Source organism: Pelecanus crispus, chromosome 3, assembly GCF_030463565.1.
Source record: "Pelecanus crispus isolate bPelCri1 chromosome 3, bPelCri1.pri, whole genome shotgun sequence".
NCBI classification, from domain to species: Eukaryota; Metazoa; Chordata; class Aves; order Pelecaniformes; family Pelecanidae; genus Pelecanus; species Pelecanus crispus.
In genome coordinates, this window is record NC_134645.1 from 70,037,005 (window position 1) to 70,058,048 (window position 21,044).

Sequence of the window (21,044 nt, forward strand, 5' to 3'; positions counted from 1 at the left end):
AACTCTCTGAGCAATGATAATGTACAGTATTGCAGCTGTATGTGACTAAGACAGAAAACTCTTGGCATTACAAAGATGAAAATCTCTGTTCACACAAGCCAATTTTAATGGGCTATTAAGCATTTGGTTAAAAACAGGCTTGTACTAGTCTCACTGACAAGGAAACACTTGTCAAAATGTTTTTTTTTTAAAAATACTGTATGACATCTTCTAAATTGCAATTTAAATATTAAAATCTTGTTTCAGAAGTTCCTCGCTTCAGGTTGTTACTCAAAAACTCATCATGTTCAAAACTCAAATTATTATGAGATCTTGATATCATAAGAAGCTTTTCCTTATTAGTAAAGTCTTTCTTGACTGCTGCTTGCGGCACAAGTAACCTATCCATTGGGTCCTCTTTGTTTTCTAGTTTCATATATCCTTTACTGTTGCTCCGATCCAGCCTGGGCCAGCTAGGGTGTTTCCTTTGTTCAGCTTGGACAGTGAGCGTAGATGGACCTCTGTCCAAGTCCAGGGACTTTGAATGTGAAGACAGGAGATGCAAAGATGTGTTGGACCCAAACTGTTTCCTGGCAGCGCCAGGGGATAAAAGCTTTCCTGTGCTTGGTCCGAGAGTCATAGAAGATTTGAACTGATCGGATGGAGTGTCCACAAACGAATTGTGTCGTGGCAGCATGGTAGCAGCTGGTCTGTAGGATTCATTGGTATCACTTAGTGGAATGGCCAAAGAATCCATCGACAGATTTCTAGACCGACTCCTAGTGATCTCTGAATCCTCAGTTATGTTGTCTATACTGGGCTCATCAATAACACAGTTATTCAGTTTAATTACTGGCAGTGTGAAAGCACTAATGGAAGATGATACAATGGATTTTGTTTCACACTTTATAGAGCTAGCGTTTTTGTCATCTGAAGCCTTGCCGGAGTGAGGGTAAAGTCCAAAGACTGAACCAGATTGCTCAGTCAGCAGAGGTGGTAGGAGGCTACCAGTGGTCCTATCTTCATTTAGGGTAATCTCATCTTCTTCAGCAGAACTATCCATTCTAAAATTACTCTTGAAGCCAGAGAAAGGCGCAACCGTGTTCGCAGCCAGCCGTGACGCACACGAGCTCCCGCTGTGCCTGAGTTCTCCTTCCCCCAACAAGCCAGTGAAGGCACCACTCAGCTGCTTTTGTTCCTTGATCCTCAGGGTGTGGATGTCTATTACAGTGGAGTATATGTCTCTCATGTGTATGATTTTTGTTTCTTTGTCACGGTTTTCATGCAGAATGGCATTTGCACAAATGAAAATGAAGATTCCAATGCCCATAGTAAAAGGGCCCAGCATTTTCATCTTGTCCGAGTGCACATGCTGTTCAAAGAAACGAAGCAAGATGCTTCCTTGGCTTCTCAGGACCTGGGTTTCATTTACAGATAGATTATCTTCAGATCCTAAAAGCTGTTCCTTTTGGGGCCAGTATCCAAGGATGGCCATTGCAATTCCCAAGAAAGCAATAAGCACTCCCAAAACAAGGAAGAATCCCGATGGAGAATAGAGACGGATTTTGCCCCTGACAATTACTACATCTGCCCTGGGCCGGCGTCTAACTGGTTTCTTCTCCTCAGAAGCTGGTGCTGTGGCAAGATTTACATGTTGCTGAGATCTGGCAGAGTCTTGCCTTTTTAAGGCAGCCAGTCCTGTTATTACCCCGCCGGTTGCTATCATATTTCTATATTGTGCCCTGGGAAAAAAAAAAAAAAAAAAAAAAAAAGCAGAAATATTGAGAAAAGCAAAGGTTGTGTCTGCAAATATAAATAGCACTTTGTTAATCTGTAGATATTTCTTGATAATCAAAATATTCATGACTTTAAAAAAGCTACTATATCTTAATCCAGTTATGACACAGTAGCAGTTTTGAGATTCACATGGCTTCTGAAAAAAGATATCCAAAAGTCTTTTATCACTGCAAATATAGGTAATAAATCTTCCATCAGTGATACAGACAGTAGCAGAAAGCCAGTGCTTTTAGTGGTGAAATGTCAGGTTTAAAGATGAAAACATTCAGAAGTCTTAATAGATGATTTATCTCTGGACTGGTCTGCAGCAAAGTCAATAATATATTATTACCTTCTACGCGTTTTAGATCATTTTAGCACTTTAGCTGGCAGTTCTTTTAAAAACTTCTATGACACACAATGACTATGAATACAGATCATTCTACATATCCCCTTTAAGAGATCTTTCCTTATAGGTTTCAGCATATATTAATAGATATTTATTCCATCATTAAAATAAGCTTTTATTAAGCCTATTCAGATTACCTGAGTCTCAACTACAGAATAATTTTTGCATTTTCTGATAAAGCTCATCCTCTTCTATGCACATCTATATCTTTTTTCTCCCCTTCTTGGTTCCTCATGGACTACAAATCAAGTAGCTCAGTTCAGTTTACCAGATAAGAAATCTTCATAAATTTCAAGTTCATCAATTCAAAGCTTCATCATTTTAAAAGGAAATTTTTTTCATTTTAGACTTACTTTCATACCTGGCTGTCTATTACATAAGAAGCATTAACCAGCATGGGTTTAAAAAGAGAAAGCCATGTTTGATAGTTTTTTATGAGTAAGAGTAACAAATGAAACAACACAGTTCAGGATAACTGTATTTTATTTTATAAGGCATCTTACAATCAGACTCAAAAATAGTTTCTGAGTTTAATTAATGAATATTAGAATGAACACTAGATAACAGAGTAAAATTAAGATACTATAAGACAGGTATGAAAAAATTATGTTCTCTTTGGTGGCTTTACCAGGCTCAGAGATAAAGAAAGGCTGACAGTCTTTTGCAGAGGAAAAGGCTCTGTGTCAAAGCTGGAGATGGTTTAACAAGCAGACAAAGCTAAACTTGGACTGGGTGAATAATGCGAGAGGCTGAAAAGCAGAGGCAAAGCAAACCGGTGACTGCTTGCAATTTACAGGTAGTAATTTTCATCAGATCTCTTAAAATATTTATGGTTTTTAAAAAATCTTAGCAGTGCACCCATCAAAAAAAATATTAGATCTATCATGGTATGAGAAACAAACAGACAGGCTCTATATTTGGACACTATCATAGACTTGCAACACTGCAAGCAGGTGTCACATAAGCATATCTACAAACAGAAATCAGTCCAACCCACCAATTATGAACTTGGTTATGAAATTAATAGGGAATTTGAGACAGGTGGCCAAGTGGAAGGACTAATCCAGTAAAAAATGTACCCAGTGTTCATTATTATCTGTTCAGCAGCAATTCAGATGACAGAGAGTAGCAACCTGAACTCTCTCCCTGCACCATCATTATTAAAGGACAGAGCACTTCTCTCTCTGTGAGAAACCTTTACGAAGGAAAGACCTGAAAAAAGGCCTAGGGTGCTAAGTATACAGCATTTTCTGAATTTCTGAAAGAGAAACTCACAGCATTATTCCAAAAAACTCAGAAATTTCACTTGTAGTGTCAGGTTTCATGTTCCTAATCTCTCTGGAAATTCTCACCCTTTCCATTTTTATGCTATCTGGGCAATTTCAATAGTTCAATGGCAATTAATTTCTTGAATGCTTGATGAAAAGCCTTTTTTTTTTTTAATGTAACAATTTAAAAATCCCCCAAAGAAAGTTATTTGACATTGATAGTCTTTAAAAATTAACCCAGAACTTTCTCATATGCCTATGTGTTTAAGGGTTTCTGCCAAAACAAAAGATCATCATTCTATAAAACAATGTTCTGAATCGCTAGACAGAAATAAATAGGACTTATCCATTATAAAAGCTGTTGTATTTTGTCATGACTCAATTAAATGCTATTAGTTTTCTCTATGAAATAAATTAAAGAGAATTATGGCATATTTTTACTGAAATGAACAATCATCTAGCTATAATCTAGTTTGTTCCATTATTCTTTTCCAGATCCCAGACCTTTGGGGGGGACAAGGAGTTTCCATATTCAAGCAGTATTTTACAGGCACACATCAACCCACTCTGTCCATTCTCAGGGCTGCCAAGGAACTGCACAGGTATGGCAGGCTAGTGCTAAATCCACACTCTGCCTGTTGGCAGGATTTGTTATTTTGTGTACTGTACTGTGCTTATCACAGCTACCTGCATTGCACCAAAGGGTGAATGGAGTAAGCTCACGTCTGCTTGCTAAATATTTTAAACAGACCTCTAGCAAGAGTTTGTCTCTAACTCTGAAAAGTAGAGCCAATAAAAACATTCTTAAAAATTACATCTTGGGGTGACTTTCTATAGAAAGTTCTCATTTGCAGATTTTGCAAAAATGGCAGGAAAACCACATCTCAATTTCGTTATTAGTTGGTCTCCAGTAACTTGAAGGACAGACAGAAACGGTGATCTCTTAAAGTGAAAGTGAGAGAGAAAGCAAGATCTCGAGCCACATGGCTGGCTTCCTCCCAGCATTTCAGGGGAAGACATTGTTCCTCTGTTCACTTTACCTGCATCAGACCTTGGGCGCAGGGGAGAGAAAGTCTGACTGCAACAGGATACAAACATATTTTATATATAGAAAGAGTCTCTTTCGTATTTCTTGAGTTCACATCAATATTATTAAATCTTCTTTCACAGAAAAAGTGACAACCAGGTTTGTAAATAATAATTAGTAATAAGCCACAGTGTTGGTAAGGCTTATAAGCTACTTAATAATAACAGCTGAATTTTGATCTCTTCTACATCTAATAAAATCAATGGTATTAACAGAAATATTGGTAAGAGATGATTTCACTTCATGCTGACAGCTTTTCAGAAACCAATTACAATGAAGTGCATATTAAGATGGAAACCTTTTTTTAGAAAATACTATATTTAGAATAAAGTGACATTGTAGATACACTTGATTTATTCTGCAAATCTGTTTAGTTTCACCACATAACAGCCATCATGAGTGCCAGCGACAAATGCTGCTTCTCTTATTTAACTTAGCGCAGTGATTACATTTAGTTTTATCCTGAAGTCTGAATTTAAACTTCTGAACAAGAAAAGACTTAGAAGACTTTGACTCAGAGCTCAATAAAGATTATGCTAAGAGCTCAGACAGCATCTCTTTGGTGGCACTGTGAATGACACAGGCCGGCTCTAAAACGAATTGAATAATGGTAAAAATGGATGTAGAATACAGAACAAAAAGAAAGGGCCGGGCCTGTAATTCATTTTATAAAACACAAACTGTCTTGCTGATACAAAAGCACCACAGCTGCCAAGCTGCTTTTGAAGAACAAACGTTGAGCGACTCTCTAACCTCATAGCCGCTCTGTTTGTTTCATCTTCAGCGAGAACATCAGGTCCAAAGGCCTGGACAGCTTAGGGTTTTAGTCTTGAAAGAAGCTGTGGCCCAGATTTACGGACTCTACATTTAGCTTCGCTTTGCATTGTGCTGTTGTTACAGAGTGGCCCTGACACCAGCGCCGTCAGCCACTCAAAGATCACCCAAGAAAAGCCTGTCTTGGTAGAGACCCCGTAAAGCAGCTCCTGCTCGCTCTCGCTCTTGCTCTTTCTCTGCATTGTGTGCGCAGAGGAGAACGGCTCAGGCTCTTGACACTTCAGTTCGAACCTCTTCAATGGCCATCAGCAAGATGCAATTCACCTTTCATCCAGGCTGTAGGCTAAGCCCAGTACTCTGCATCTGGCACGCTTTCTAGGGGACACTCTAAAAAAATGCAGCAGCAAATGGCGTAACAGGTTGTTATGTGCGCCCTTTGCATGAGGAAAGGATGGGCCCCTCAGCAGATACTACTGGTAGTTATCTCAGGTGACTGAAGCCTCAGTAGGGACTGCAGAGAGCCAGGCAGCAAGGACAGAGAACTGGAGACGAAGGGAAAGGCCTGGATAACTGTGGCGGGTTGACGCCAGCTGCCCACCAAAGCAGCTCTATCACTCCCCTCCTCACCCGCACAGGGAGGAGAAAACACAACGAAAGGCTCGTGCGGCAAGATAAGGGCAGGGAGATCACTCACCAATTACCGTCACGGGCAAAACAGACTCAACTTGGGGTAAATCAGTTCAATTTATTGCCATATAAATGAGTAGGAGAAAGGAGTGAGAATATGTGTAGGGTAATGAGAAATAAAACCAAATCTTAGAACACCTTCCTCCCACCCCTCCCTTCTTCCCAGGCTCAACTTCACTCCCAATTTTCTCTACCTCCTCCCCACAAGCAGTGCAGGGGGACAGGGAATGGGGGCTGTGGTCAGTTCATCACGCGTTGTCTCTGCCGCTCCTTCCTCCTCAGGGGACGACTCCTCACACTCTTCCCCTGCTCCAGCGTGGGGTCCCTCCCATGGGAGACAGTCCTCCATGAACTGCTCCAATGTAGATCCTCCCCACAGGCTGCAGTTCTTCACAAACTGCTCCAGAGTGGGTCCCTTCCACGGGGTGCAGTCCTTCAGGAGCAGACTGCTCCAGCGTGGGTCCCCAACGGGGTCACAAGTCCTGCCAGCAAACCTGCTCCAGCACGGGCTCCTCTCTCCACGGGTCCACAGGTCCTGCCAGGAGCCTGCTCCAGCGTGGGCTTCCCACGGGGTCACAGCCTCCTTCGTGCACATCCACCTGCTCCAGTGTGGGGTCCTCCCTGGGCTGCAGGTGGATATCTGCTCCACCATGGACTTCCATGGGCTGCAGGGGCACAGCTGCCTCACCATGGGCTTCACCAGGGGCTGCAGGGGAATCTCTGCTCCGGTGCCTGGAGCACCTCCTCCCCTCCTTCTTCACTGACCTTGGTGTCTGCAGGGTTGTTCCTCTTACATATTCTCATTCATCTCTCTGGCTGCTGTTGCCCAGCAGTTTTTCCCCCTTGCTAAATACATTATCCCAGAGGAGCTACCACTGTTGCTGATGGGCTCAGCCTTGGCCAGCGGTGGGTCCATCTTGGAGCCAGCTGGCATTGGCTCTGTCAGACACAAGGGAAGCTTCTAGCAGCTTCTCACAGAAGCCACCCCTGTGGCCCCCCTGCTACCAAAACCTTGCCACACAAATCCAATGCACCTGCAAAAGTATGGGTGGGTAAGCAGCCACAAGAGGGGCTGCAGCCCATCTAAGAAGAGAATACTAGAGCCAGAGGAATAAATTTATGCAGGAAAGGTTTGCAGATGTGATGCAAAATTGGTAATGATAAAAGAAGCGTCACCCTGGGATGTGGAGTGACATCTGCTTTTTCCTTACATTATACTGGCTGCCCAAGCCAAGGCTGACAGAGAGGCTGGAAGGGATTCTCCTTTATCACTTTTCCATATGGGGAAAGGTTGCTCAGATGCTCAAGGAAAGGCTGTCATAAAGGAAACTTAAGGAAGAGGGTAAAAACAGCATTCAGAAAACAGCTTGTGAGTAACCACTAGACTTGCATTCACCAAGCAAAGAATGAAGTATTTTCCTAACCAAGTCAGGAGGTTAAACAAATCAACAAAGAAATGGTAGATTCACTCTGTGATACAAAGGTAAGGCACAGGTAGATTATCATAGACAAACTGTAATTTAGCACAGGTGGATGAGGATCCCTCTTTTCTACCAGTACATCAGGCTATCACTGATGATCAGACAGAAATATGATGTATTTATGCTGCTAGCATCAGCCATACCTGCCTTTGCCAGCCTAGAGAAAGGAAGGGAGGCAGGAGGCAAGTGACCTGGGGACTCGCTAGAGTAGCTGCAGAGCAACGTGAACAGCCTGGACACCTCCGCAGGGAGGTATGGCAGATAGGAGGAGTGACTCAGAGTCCTTTTGAAGCTAGGAACTGTCTACACAAGTAATACCCAGTTATCCTTTGGAAGCTAAGCAAATGACAAAATGGGTGGGATAGGATTTCATGGGATTTGAGTCCAGTTGACTCACCGATTGATTATCCCAGATATAAGAGATGTGTCAACTGCAAGAACCTATTACAGACTGCACATTTCTGTTTTAACAGGAACTGAGGCAAGAGCTGCTATTTAGACAATGGCTCTAATGCTAGGCAGCCTAGGAAAATCTGAAAGATGCGTGGAAGGAATTTACTTCATAGCATGTTCTAGTGGCTCCAACTAACTTCTGGTTCCACAAACTATAAACTATTTATTTCTCTCTTTTACCTTAGAGCCCCCCCACTTTAATACCCCTCTTTCGTCCCTAATGACTAGCATCACCTTAACTGTACTGCTGTCAGCTAACTTTTTTTCAGAGATGGTCTAACTATTAGAAGTCTAATTAATCTCTCAGCAATTGTTCTCAACTTGTAGTAAGCTTTAAAGCTTAGGGCTTCTATTTTAGGTGCCTGAAAACTTATCTAATTTGTTCAACTATTTTGGTACTATAGAAATTATTACTTGTACCTACAACTTAGTCTTTTGAATACATACATAGTCATTTGAATTATACTGAGATCTTACACTTAATTTTAAATGTATTCTAGCAGCAAAGATGGGAATCAAAATAAAGAATACTAGAATTGTATTTCTTTAATATTATTTGTTTTATTCCAGATGCATTTCAGTGTCCCTTACCACTTATAATCTTTGTTGTTTGCATAAATATTTTTTTCTCATTTACTGTTTGAAGAATGATTGAAACTTAATTATGTGAAAATATCAGAACTGTACATGCTATTTCCCTGTAGTTTAACTTCACGTAAAACTTTCTGAAAAGTACAGTTCTTGTGTTTCAGCAAGAATTAAATGTCACTGCAGTAAGTAGCGTGTGACAGAACCTGATTTATATTAACATAGCATTTCCTATCTTACTATTTCAGCTGATTAGGAAATTTAATTCCCATTAGTACTTGATTTGTTATCATTTAAGTGACTCAATTTCAAATTTTAACAAGAGGACAAATTCTAACATCAAGGAAAGTTTCTTTTACCTTTGATAAACCTAGAGTCCTAGAAATGAAGGAGGTATGTGAGAGACTGTTTACTCATAAAATATTTCTCATAATCAAGCATGCAAAGATAAAGTAATAGAATAACTGATAACATAACCAAGTAAACAAATCAATATTAAACTGCATTTAACACATCTATACTTATCTCCTGATGTGCAACATATACATATCAATATGTTAACTATGCACAGAGGTTTTACAATCTGTTCTACTCCAAAGGTAAAAATATGCAACTTTATAGGCCCAAAGGGATTAATCATTCTGGTAGAGATAATACAGCAATAGCCAAACCGAGGATAGTTCCACAAGAAGCAGAAAAAATAATCTCAAAATACATTGTTATTTAGCAGTTTAACAAGCAGCCCCCTTCAAGTGCCTAGCACACCAATGGGACTACCTTATGATGCATCTCTCTCCTCATATCCATTCCTCAAAAAATGACCTGACTGAAAAGATTAAAGAAGAAAAGGAAGCAAGCAAAAGCCTTTTATTTATTTATTTATTTATGATTATGGGGTACTTCAAGTGTACTTTAATTGACAATAGGTGAGAAGAAAACATGTGAAATGTGGCACTAAAAATCTTCATAACCTCAGCTGGGATTTTAAAGACATCCTAGCAAAAGCCAAGGATAGGAAATTGCATGCCTATTTAAAACATTAAAGCTTTGAATTTTCCAGCTGAAACAAACCCTTTGAGTTCAAATTCCCTTTAATGGTTCCTCTTTTAGGCCGTAAAGGGATAAGCTTAAGTACTAATTACGCCCTTTTAACCTCCTGGTTGCCAGTCAGATTATGGAAGCAGGCCAAATCGTGCAAGCAGTTGCACGGCACAAAAAGGAAAAGGCACGCTTCACATGGGTCAGGCAATGCAAGAGCACCAGGGTGTCTGAGTGGCAGCAGTAGGTGGAAGGTCCATTGCAGAGATTAAAAACTGAGGTTCCCTGGATATTGGTAGACTGTGCAGCTGTATCAAATGGTCTGTATTTGCTTCACAATAGTACCATGTTAAATAGTAAAATCTTTGCACTCATAAGTGGAAAATAAAAGTTTGGTATTAAGGACACATCAAAATCTGTTGGGAAATTTGAAGTCTGACAGTGATCCATTTATTTAAAAAATCTAGATCTGGCAATGGTTTCCAAATCTGCACTGTACTGGTCCAAGCAAGGCCACAGGGGTCCAGCAGTTACCTCTGCAGAATCTGTGAAAGCTAACTAGGCATGGCACATCAGAACTTTCTTAAAAAAACTAAGATTTTTTACTGCTTAAAGTAATCCAGGGAATCCACAGATTGTGAAGGACAGAAAACCACTGATTTGGAGTGGATCCCAAATAACTCACATTGGGAACAAAAGAGAAGCAGCTCATTGTCCTACTATAAAAAGCTGGATACTGAAAAGAACTAAGAAGGGAAAATAATTTTTAAAAAACAAATCCAGGCTTTAATGAGACTTACGAGATCTCATTTTTATACGTATTTCTATAACTATATTGTGCCACACTGGTTTGAAACATATGCAAAGAGATACCTCTACATTGTACAAAGGGGCACAGGTCCCTTTTATCAAAGTGACTTTGATGCAACTTTCAGGTGTGGCAAGTAGTTGAAGGAGCCACACTGAATCCACACTGAATATATCAAATCTCTGTTCGGACTCACATTCATCTGATTTCATTAGCTAGCCTGGACCATGGCATTCCCTATCCTGACCTTTATGACTGTCCACTGCCTTGAGCTAAAGCAGGACTCTCACAGCTAGGAAAGTCCAAGTATGACGGTGAGTAACCCAACTTCCTAATCTAGCCTTCCTCAAGCTGTTACACTAAGTTTCTGCATAATGACTCAGTGAAAAGGTTATAAAATTACCCCAATTCACAAAAATTACAATAAAAGATCTTTAACCCTCTACTTTTATTTGGAGGGGCGAAAAAATAAAACACCAATAGAAAAATAAACCCCAAACCCCACCAAACTAGTTTTATAAAATTTACTTCATTACTATTAAGTGAACCTCTCAACTGGACAAGGAATAGAACTTAGTTACAAAGATACAACTGATCAATACCCAAACTTTCACAGCTAATCACTTTGTGTCCACAGTAATGCAAGCCTCTCCTTCCTTTAGAAAGCACATGGAAGTGAGCTTGAAGAGCATCGTTTTATTTTTCAAACAAAATTTTGGGACATATTGTCCAAGAGAGCTGACTCAGCAGGTCAGAGCCCTGGCTCATATACACAATGTGGATACAGGATCGTATACGATCATCGGATAATCCAAACTAAGCAGGAGGTCAGGAGGTCTCCAGTCCAACCTCTTGCTCACAGCAGGGTCAGCCGCATGGTCAGACCAGGCTGCTCAAGGGCTGTGTCCAGTCTGGTCTGGGAACACGCCCAGGATGGAGCCAGCACAGCCTCCCTGCACAGCCTGCACCACTGCCCCATGGGGAGAAAGTTCCTCCCTATACCCAGTCTGAACCTCTCGCTGCAACTTGTGCCTGTTGTCTCACATCCTAGCACCATGTGGCACTGAGAAGAGCCTGTCTCTGTCTTCTCGGTCACCCCCCTGTAGGTACTGGGGGGCCGTTCTTAGGTCCTCCCAGAGCCGTCTCTTCTCCAGGGCTGAACCAGCCCCACTTGCTCAGTCTGTTCGCAGGGCAAGAGCTTCAGCCCCCAACCTCCCTGGGGGCACCACGCTGAACTTGCTCCAGTCTGCAAATGTCTTTGTTCACATTTTATTAATGTGAAATCGCTTTTTTGAAATCACCTGGGATTTTACTTGGCTCTAAACTAACTTGAAATAATCAACCAATAGCTATGGAATTTGAACTAAAAAATACAAACTCAGAAATACTGATAAATACAATTGTAAGCTAAATGAGGATGCCTGTTACCCAGATCCAGGGAATGCCGTGACTGCATTCTTTAAATCACACAATCAAACAAAAATCCCTTTTGAATGCTTTCATCACTTACAGTATCTGCCATATACATTAATTGTTTCAACTATTATGCCAAGGTCAAAAGTAAGGTGAATACCCAGCAATACCGCACAAAGATGAATGCCTGAGCTGCTTATCCTCTTTCCTATTATTTCTTCTTCAGCCTGATCCTTTCAGTGGGTCATATATTGTAATTCTGTGCAAAATCAGCAACATTCAATATTGGCAGCATTACACAGAGCTCGTTAGCCACTCACAAAAGCACAGAGCACACATCAAAGAGAGAAAGAAGAAACCTGAGTTTCTATATTTTGCTTTCAAGACGCTGCTCGATGACTTGGCCTAGATTTGGTCTAGAAGCTTTTGCCTGGCCCAGTTGCACTCACTTTTAAATTTGTTCCATCCTCAACCACATCTACTGGCATGCTGCGGCAAATCGGGTTTGAGGCTACAGAAGCGCATGGATTTTACCAACGTCAAACTCACGTAACATGAGGTTGGCACCAGGTCTCTTACGTCTACAACAGCCTCCCAGTCATCATACACTGAACCAAACGTTCTCAGGCCACAGAACACCTGTCTTATGCAGCGTAAACCCACCTGCCCCACCATTGTCACGTGTGATGTGCCGAATTCCCAGCTGTCCTGCTCTCCGTAGCTGTACCAGCTTAGCTCAGGTCCTAGATGACAGACTAAAGAAACACAAGCTCTCAGGCACTGGATGTATTTGTTTGTGGAATGCCTGCCGTAATCTCTGTATTCACTGTATTAAATTATCAATAAATTCTAAGCTGTAACTTGTTTTCAGAAGTGTGCACCGCTAACTTCTTTACTTATGCACAGAAATGTTCACGTCTTATGCACAGATATATCACATCCTGTTCCAAAATATATTACAGAACTACAACAAAAAGCAAGAGGGAGCTAAAAAAAGACTGGGGAAACAAAAATGGGAAGAAGGCTTATAAGATTTGAAGAAAAGGTCTTTAAAAGGTGATTGACTAATAAAGCTTTTTCATTTTCTTCCTAGAAAAAAAAAAAAATAGAATATGCACACAGGAAAATAAAACCTGGATATACCAGGCTTTACTTTTGCTTTTATTTGCTTGCATTCTCCAGTTCGTCTGATTTTTTCTAAGAAACAGCTAGTGTTTTTTTAGCCTAAATTGAGTAAGGTGATAACTGTCCTTTATGACTAAAGTGACAAAATCTGTTTCTAAGCTATTTTAGCGCTTTAGTTTGCGTAAATCCATTTTCTAGTGAAAATCAGTACTACAAATGGAAGCAGATATTGGCTATTTAGCCAAATATTCATAATTATTTTAGACACATTTGGCCATTCACATTATTAGTGTTTGTATTCAGTAATTAGAAAAGATGCTGGGTTATCTATGTTTATAGGTGAAATAGGTAGACTATTTTAAATCTTTTATGCTATGCAATCTATCTGCTTTCAGTACAAACAGAAAGTAAAGCTTTTCATTGAAAATAATTACTTTATGAGTGCAATCTAATTTAAAATGTGTAAAAGAAGCATGTGGATCTTCTATGCATTTATTCTAGTTTGCTTTTTTCCAGTTTTTATCTTTTAGACATTACAAAGAATAAAAAGGAGCTTATTTTAGAAGTAAGAAAGTGAAAACTGTGAGATAATATTATAATCCAGCAAGCCTGCAACTGAAATAAAAAATGCACAGAACTAATGGGAATTCTGAAGCAAGCTCATATAATGCAGATCAGAGTATTGATCAGCTATCAACCACAAGTCATGAAACAAATTTTACAAGGACCTCTAGATGTTTCCAAAAGACTGAATGTGTAAAAGCAGAGTAAAAGGCATGTTCTCTGTTGTCTACTGCAAAGGAAAGGCATGACTAAACACTCCAGGGCTCAGCGTGCCAGGTAAAGTGAGTTTCCTAATAAAAACCAAACATGAAACAAGATCAAAAATGTTAGGAAGTATCTTCATTTACAAGCACTAGGATTGCTGGTTCTTCAGTTCTTATGCACAAAATTTCAAATAAAACAGTGGCAGGCACTTGGTATGGAGGTATCTAAGCACAAACAATGCTGGCGTGCTTTGGCTACCGTTTACACTCACATCATCTAGCTTCACTAGCAATCTGTTACTTGATTTAGTCAGAGGCAAAATCTCCAGCCTAGACACACACTTAATGTAGGCAGTGACCAGCTGTCATGAGACCAAACAAATGTCCTTATCTGCGCTACATGCTCAGTTAATCACATTAATTAGCAGGTTCTAACAACTGTAATTTCCCACTGTATACAAGTCCAATGATTGTAAGATCAAATAATATCAGGAACAAAATGAAGTAGGCATTTCAAAATTTTCATATTAGATATGAAATCAAATCTATTTGTTCCACAACTAAGATGTCTGAGCAAAGCTTTCCCTCTGACCCAGAAAATACTTCTTGTTCTATAAAACATACAAACTCAACGGAGTAGGAGTTAGCATTCTCTGTTTACTGTCAGAGACCTAGGACCAATTTTTCGGACACACTCAAAGAATGCAAGAGCCTAACTCTGAAAAGTACTTAGGTATCTACCCTGTGTAGTTGTATTTGAAAATCTCAGTGCATGACAGAGGTACAAAAAAAGATGTTAAGTGCCCAGCTTAGCAGAACTTAAGGACCTAGGACCGAAAAGTAACTATGAAAGCCACAAACTTAACCCTGCTCCCTGTCCATTAACCCTGGCAGCATAGTTTTAAATTAGTGGCCAAGACACTTGCCTGGAAACTGGGGCATCTGGGGTACCAGGCCCCTCCACCAGCCTGATACTTTTTTCCATGTCATTAGAAAAGTCCATGCAAGGGGTCTTTGGAAGAAGAACTGGAATCTGGGTTCCCTGAGTGCCCCAGCCACAAAGTGAGAGTGTTTATACAGCCAACAGGAACAGCTGCTTCAGCGCAGCTGTGGCCCTATGCTATCGTTAGGCTCATCTGGTCTGTCATTACCTTCTGAAATATTCTTTGACGACTATGATATAAAGAACACTAAAAAAACACGGTCAGCGTTAGGATGTCTTTTACACTGAAGACCTTTGTGCAAGTTAAGTTAGCCTGCCAAGAAGCAAGACAAATCAGCCCCTCCTAAGGTCTCTGTTGCCATAAAAAGCAAGACCACAGTATCTAAGCTGTCACATTTAAAGACAGTTCCAGCATCTCTACACTAACTTTCAGTGACTCAGGGGTGCAGGTGGACTCTCAGATAATTACAATATAATTATATTAATCCACAGGGGCAGAAAAGTCAGTGTATAAGGTTTAGGTTATTCTATGTTGGCAAACTGATTAGGCCGTCATTATATCATAGCTATTATTAGGACATTAATAATGGAATGAAAATTTTCTTGGGTCTCAGGAATCCCACAAAAATAAGTAAACTGGTTAGTGTGATGCTATTCCCAATGTCAACAATAGTTTCAAATGCTAGATACAAAAAAGGGATAGTCAAGCACTATTTCATAGAGAATGGAAAGTATAGTTCAGAAATACTTTTGGTATCCCACATAGTCAAACAGTTTTTCCCATTAATGGATGTCACAGAAATACATTATTATTACACTAAAACTCAACCATGTCTTCAACTGCAGACTAGAGTGATCCAGCCATCCACATGGGGGCATCAGTAGAACCTGAAAGCATCCACACTGCTACTCAGCTTGTAACTCAAGTTACAAAGGACACATAAAAGCAGCAGCTTCAAGACACAAATTAATATTTCGCATGTATAAAACAACAGAAATGTCGATATGAAGGCTTAAGATCATTCTCATTATGTAAATTATCCTTCACAAACTATTTCTTCTATACTTTTAATCAACCCCATCATCACTTGTGTTACAATAACCACTCTCTTTGCGTTGTAACACCCCAAAGTCAGGATACTGCAAACAGGAAGAACCCACAGGGAGCCAAGTAACCCATGAGTAGTGAGATGCTAAGAGAAAGACATGCTGAAATACTGTGGGTCACATGGATTGAATTGTATCTTACGCTTTGGTAGCAGAATTCACTTATACAGATACATGATTTGCTTAGTAAATCTCTTTTTTCTTTTACCATGAACAACCTGTGAACAGCATTGGGGGTTAAAACCAAACAATTCCTTGGTAGTACATAAAGTAAGGCCAGTTAAATAGAGCAAAAGAACTGCTGCCTCCTTGCTTCTACTTGCTTCCAGAATGCCCAGGTGTTGTTCACACAGGGGACTTCACATCTACCACAAAACTTCCTTTTGTGACCCTTAAAAGGTCTGCCTTCCTCACCTCAGACATCTACACTCCATCCTGTTGCCCTACATTTCAAATATACACAGCTTTTCCATGGGATCAAGGCCTCTGAATGGCAGAGTTGCTGCTACTTCATTTTGCATCTATGAATCAGTATATGCCTGTCCTGGTATTTTGCAGAAAACCAGCTCCATCCAGTTGTTCTAGTTAGACTGAGTCCCTAATAGAAAGTTTGTGGAACAGTAGGCTGCCAGCCCTGAGAAAAATGAGAATATTCCTAATACATGAGGAATGGTAAACGGTACTGCTAGCTAAAACGTGGTGCCCTAGTTAAAGACCTGTTAATGGATGCATTGCCAATAGCATGCTAGCTTATCCAGTGTGTTGCACAATTTCAATGCCCTCCATTCATGAAGTCCATACATCTGTGTTTTAACATACTTGAGCTACCCTGTGTAATTTAAAACATGATCTCAGTTGACCCATATGATCAGGACAGATGTCAACACTGACTGATACTAGGTAACATTTTAATTTTAGCAGGAGATGTCGACTTTTATTAGCATGTATTATAGGTTGCAATTTATTCACAAATGACTTGTAGCATTGTTTTTTTGCTCCTAAAGGTCCTTACTTACATTCATATTGCTACATCACCTTACGCTAGCAACATTTTACTTACTTTTCTTTAGCCTGGATACGGTCACTGTTAATTACAAAGAAAAGTATCAGTTTATTTTAATGAATATCCTCCTGACTTACACAAAGCCAGCATAATGTTCAGAATCAAGCATTTATAAGTAAGGCATGTTTAAACTAAAATGAATGCATGACCAAAGTTATTTGAGGCACCTTGTTAAAAACTGTTGGTTGATCTGTGATGCAAATGTAGACAGCATAAACAACTAAGAGATTATTTCAATAAGGAGTTAAAAGTCAAGAAGACAGGAAATATAGAGTCAAGTTTTTCCAGTTAGTGGAAAATTTACATTTATGTCTTATGGCTTTAGGGTCTTCTCAGCTCAGCACAGAGCATTTGCAAGTATCAGTCAGCCTGATACGTCTAAATCTTTAGCCCAATTTCTGAATGCATTGCTGAGGAGAAAAGAAAATAAAGGTCAGTAAACTCAGCAGACTACTGAACACCAGCAGATACAGTATGGGTTACTTTCTTTTCTTTTAAGAAACTACTACAAAATTACCAGCTCTGTGTAAGAAAAGCAGGATGAAGAAATGGGGAGAGGGAGATAAACTGATAATGTAGTTACAGGTTAAGCAGCAGGAAGCTGCCAGCAGTCTACCACAAAGTTTTCAGTTCAGAGTGTAGGGGAAAGAGTGAAATACAATGTCACCAGTTAATTATTTTCTTCAGGAGAAGGCTAGCAAAGTGTAACCAAATTACTTGAAATAGATTTATTTAGACAGCTAAAGCAACAAGCAAAAACAAAATGAAAATTACCCACACAAAATTGAAGGTATTCACTAAAATTCATAGGAAATATACAGAATACTTTTTAACAAATGTTTATTCATGATTCTTTTCTCACAGTTGTGTTTAAAGGTCACTGTTCAATGCTTGTTCCTCCCAGTGGAAAGACAGCAGCAATGCCAATTTAAGTATGGAGTAAGAGGCAACAGACGTGAAAATACAACAGACATGGAACAGTTGGAACTATCCAGATTAGTGCAGTTAACACCAACCAGGGCATGCCTGAAGTCTCTAGTTTTGCAAGATACTGTCCTAATGGGTCAATTCTGAAGACGGGTACTAAGTTAGCTCTTTCACTTCCTTGTAGAAGCCTTGAGGGCTTTGATTCTGCAGAAAAGGCACTTCCTAGAAAACCACGGGTAAAGTAAATGGGTTAAGACAGCTGGATTGGTATGTATATACACGAGTTCGAGTTCATTATGGGACTAAAACGTGAATAAAGTAATTACTACTTGTTCAAGGCAATGAAAGTACTGCAGCAATGCCACAGTGAGCCAGATACATGAGAAAGTAAAAGGACAACTGTTATTTTTTCTAAAAATGTGCCCAAGAATTAGCAGAGCAAACATTAGAAGGAAAAAGTTCTGTACAACATGAACTGAGCTTGACATTTGAAATAGTGGCTGATAGAGCTGCAAACATTGAGGACCACCCAGAGCGAATAAAGAGGTAGAGGAGCATGCAGAGAGATGAGCCAGATCGTGCAACTATGTGCAAACAGCCTGGAATGTCAGAGACAGAATGTAATTTAACCAATGCAAATGCCAAAAAAATGAAGATAACAAATGAGAACACACTAGGAGGCAAGGAAAAATCAAATCAACAAAGAGACCTACGCAAGCAATGAAAACACATGACAGATGAGAATGAAACCAAAAGGGAAGGTAAAAGAAGCATCTGGTTATGAGAACTGTTTCATTTGTAGGAAATGTGTAGAGTCTGTGGGAGTTAACTAGTCAGAAAACACTTACAGCCGCTGGCAGATTTGGAAGCTGATCCAATCCTCCAGGTTCAGTTGGAGGATCAGATTTTACAGCACAAGAACCTCCTTTTCCTTTCACATCACACTGTTGTTTTTCCTCTACAGAAAGGATCAACCATCACCGGCTCAGAGGCTGAAATGACCACTTCACAGGTGCTTCATTTAGGCTTCTCACTTACTCTTCAATTTTTCTTACCCTAGAGCATCACTAGGACACCAAAAAGAAGCAAGAAAACTTGCTACAGTCCTCACAGAAGTCATGGACCGCTCTGTGCTGATTCAGTATAGCCACCGTTGGAAAGAGGAGTACAGGGCACTCTGAGCAGTTCATAAGCACCTAAGCCTCAGACACTCAGGCCAGCTGGCTCCCTTGGAAACGTGCCTGCATTGCCCTGGCACACACGTACGGCTTCTCACGCTGCCTCGGCATCCCAGGGTGTGGTTCTAAAAGAGGCACATCCCAACCAAGAGCGTTCCAAATTCCAGCCAACTCTGATGCTTCTGGCTTTCAAATTGCTGTGAATTGGAGAAAAGGTTTAACAGAAGCCTTCTGCAATTTTTCACGGATGAGTTGCTGAGTGGGTGAAAGGACAGGTCAGAACAGAGGGCACCCGCAACACCTCTGCTGTAGCCCTTGAAAGCTAAATTCAGAAGAGAAAGATCCAAAGATAAGATGCCTACTACATAATTAGAAATATAATTTCTGCACTATCAGAAAATAGGATAGATAGTGTTGGTATTTTTGTTGTTGTTGTTCTTGCTGGCAAATTTCTATTTCTTGTAATGCTTTATTCAGGATCTTTGAAGGACTTCTGGACAGCTGCAGATTGCAGCCATGAATATCCCCAGCATTTCAGATTGGCTGAAAGCTGCGTTTAGATTTTTCACTTGGACAGTCTACCTCCATACAGTTCCAAGTCACATTTTCCAAGCCACAGAGAGATGCTTGTATAGTAGGCCTCTATTACTTGCTTACTGGTAACACATGGCAGCCTTTCTGTGCCACTTACACAGAATGAGCTTTCCATATACCTAGGAACAGTCAGCGACAATACTGAACCTGATGGTTTCCCAAGGGCTGTTGCTACATGCCTTTGCCATAACAGGAGTACAACAGTCAGCTCATCGCTGCCAGACATGCTGAAAGCAGGGACACAGTATTAGGATCTTAGTGCTCAATATCTGTCTGCTTTATTTAAGCTGACTTAAATCTGCAAACAGAAACCCAGCTGTGCACTCTTTTCCTAACTTTTCAGTTCATAATCCATACATAGATCCACAAATCTAGCCTGAAAACTCCACATCTGAGAAGCAAAAAAATGACCTATTTTATGGGAAGCTTGTGTGTGCACTGTATGAAGCTAGGGCAAAACCTTAGCGGATTGTGAAACAAGAAAAACCCAGATGAGTCAGCCTGGTTTGGGACCAGTGGGACAGATTCCTAAATAATCCCTAAATTAGCCTGGAAGGAATTATCGCTTCTCCAGCTCATAGGTTTTACCAAACAAGGCTCCCTTGCATGCAGTCCACATGGAGAACCTTTCTTGATGAAATATTCTCCCTTATACTAAAATCATTACAGAAATGTCAGTAAAGCGTGCTAGTGTTAATGACATCATTATCTCCTGGTACCATAAATATCATCCCATGTGATCCTGCTCACAGAGGATTAGCATACGTAAGGAGATTCTAATTTTCTTTCCATCTGAGGTACGATATACATCATGCAATTCCTAAAGCAGAACCACGGTGTCACCTAAACTGCTTTCAGAACTGCTGGGACATTCATGTCACTCCTCAAGCCTCAAATGCAAGCTCTGAGAGGTGGCCAGAAGTTGAGATACCAATGTGCCATCTTTTTCTAGCTTGGAAACTTGATGCAGCACCCTACTCCTCCCCTATTCTATCCTACTGTTGTTATACTCATGAATAAGCATAGTGACACCTGTCCTTGCAGAGTGTCATACAGTCCTAATTGTATTACACCACCATGTAGTACGTGTTCTGAAAAAGCATTACTGAAGAACACTGATGAAGTGCAGTACAGCCAACAGAGTATTTCTATGAAACCTTCAATTTTCCAGCACTTCCTGATTATCTTCTGATTTGAGCTGTGTGACCCAGCTGAGCATTAACATTGATTTTTGAATTTAATTACAGACACTCTGGCTTGGAGAGCTGTGACATGCTGAAATTCAATTGAATTGGGCTTGCCCTGGCCTTCTCCTAATACACATTGTGCTGATTAATCCAATCCTGTTCTGATTTTCTGTAGTGCAGGCTACATTTATCCATTCCCATTCCTTTACAACGAATGCTGTCCACCATTTGCATCCTGATTCAACACTGATTAACCATATGCCCCACATCAGTTTCTTGTACTTCACTGAAACAGTTATCACAGAAACCTATTGCTTTAAAAAGAACAGGGGCAGTGAGAACAAGACAAAGGAAGGGTAGATAGGAACTCAACATGTGTTTTGGGGAGGGAT

General features: G+C 40.3%; 1 protein-coding gene across 2 annotated transcripts in view; it reads right to left on the reverse strand.

Moving 5' to 3' along the window:
- Positions 1 to 229: 229 nt before the first annotated feature.
- TMEM200A (transmembrane protein 200A) overlaps positions 230 to 21,044 on the reverse strand; it is a 53,751-nt gene continuing 32,936 nt past the window's right edge. Inside the window, exons 1-2 of one of the 2 annotated variants that reach the window (XM_075708449.1) lie at positions 3,696 to 3,782; positions 230 to 1,724 (exon numbers count right to left, since the gene is read on the reverse strand). In XM_075708449.1, the coding sequence (XP_075564564.1) occupies positions 230 to 1,705 (1,476 nt within the window). In that variant the 5' untranslated portion in view covers positions 1,706 to 1,724; positions 3,696 to 3,782. Of the gene's footprint in view, positions 1,725 to 3,695; positions 3,783 to 21,044 lie in introns of those variants that run through there. The other variant, XM_075708450.1, reaches the window with a different exon arrangement.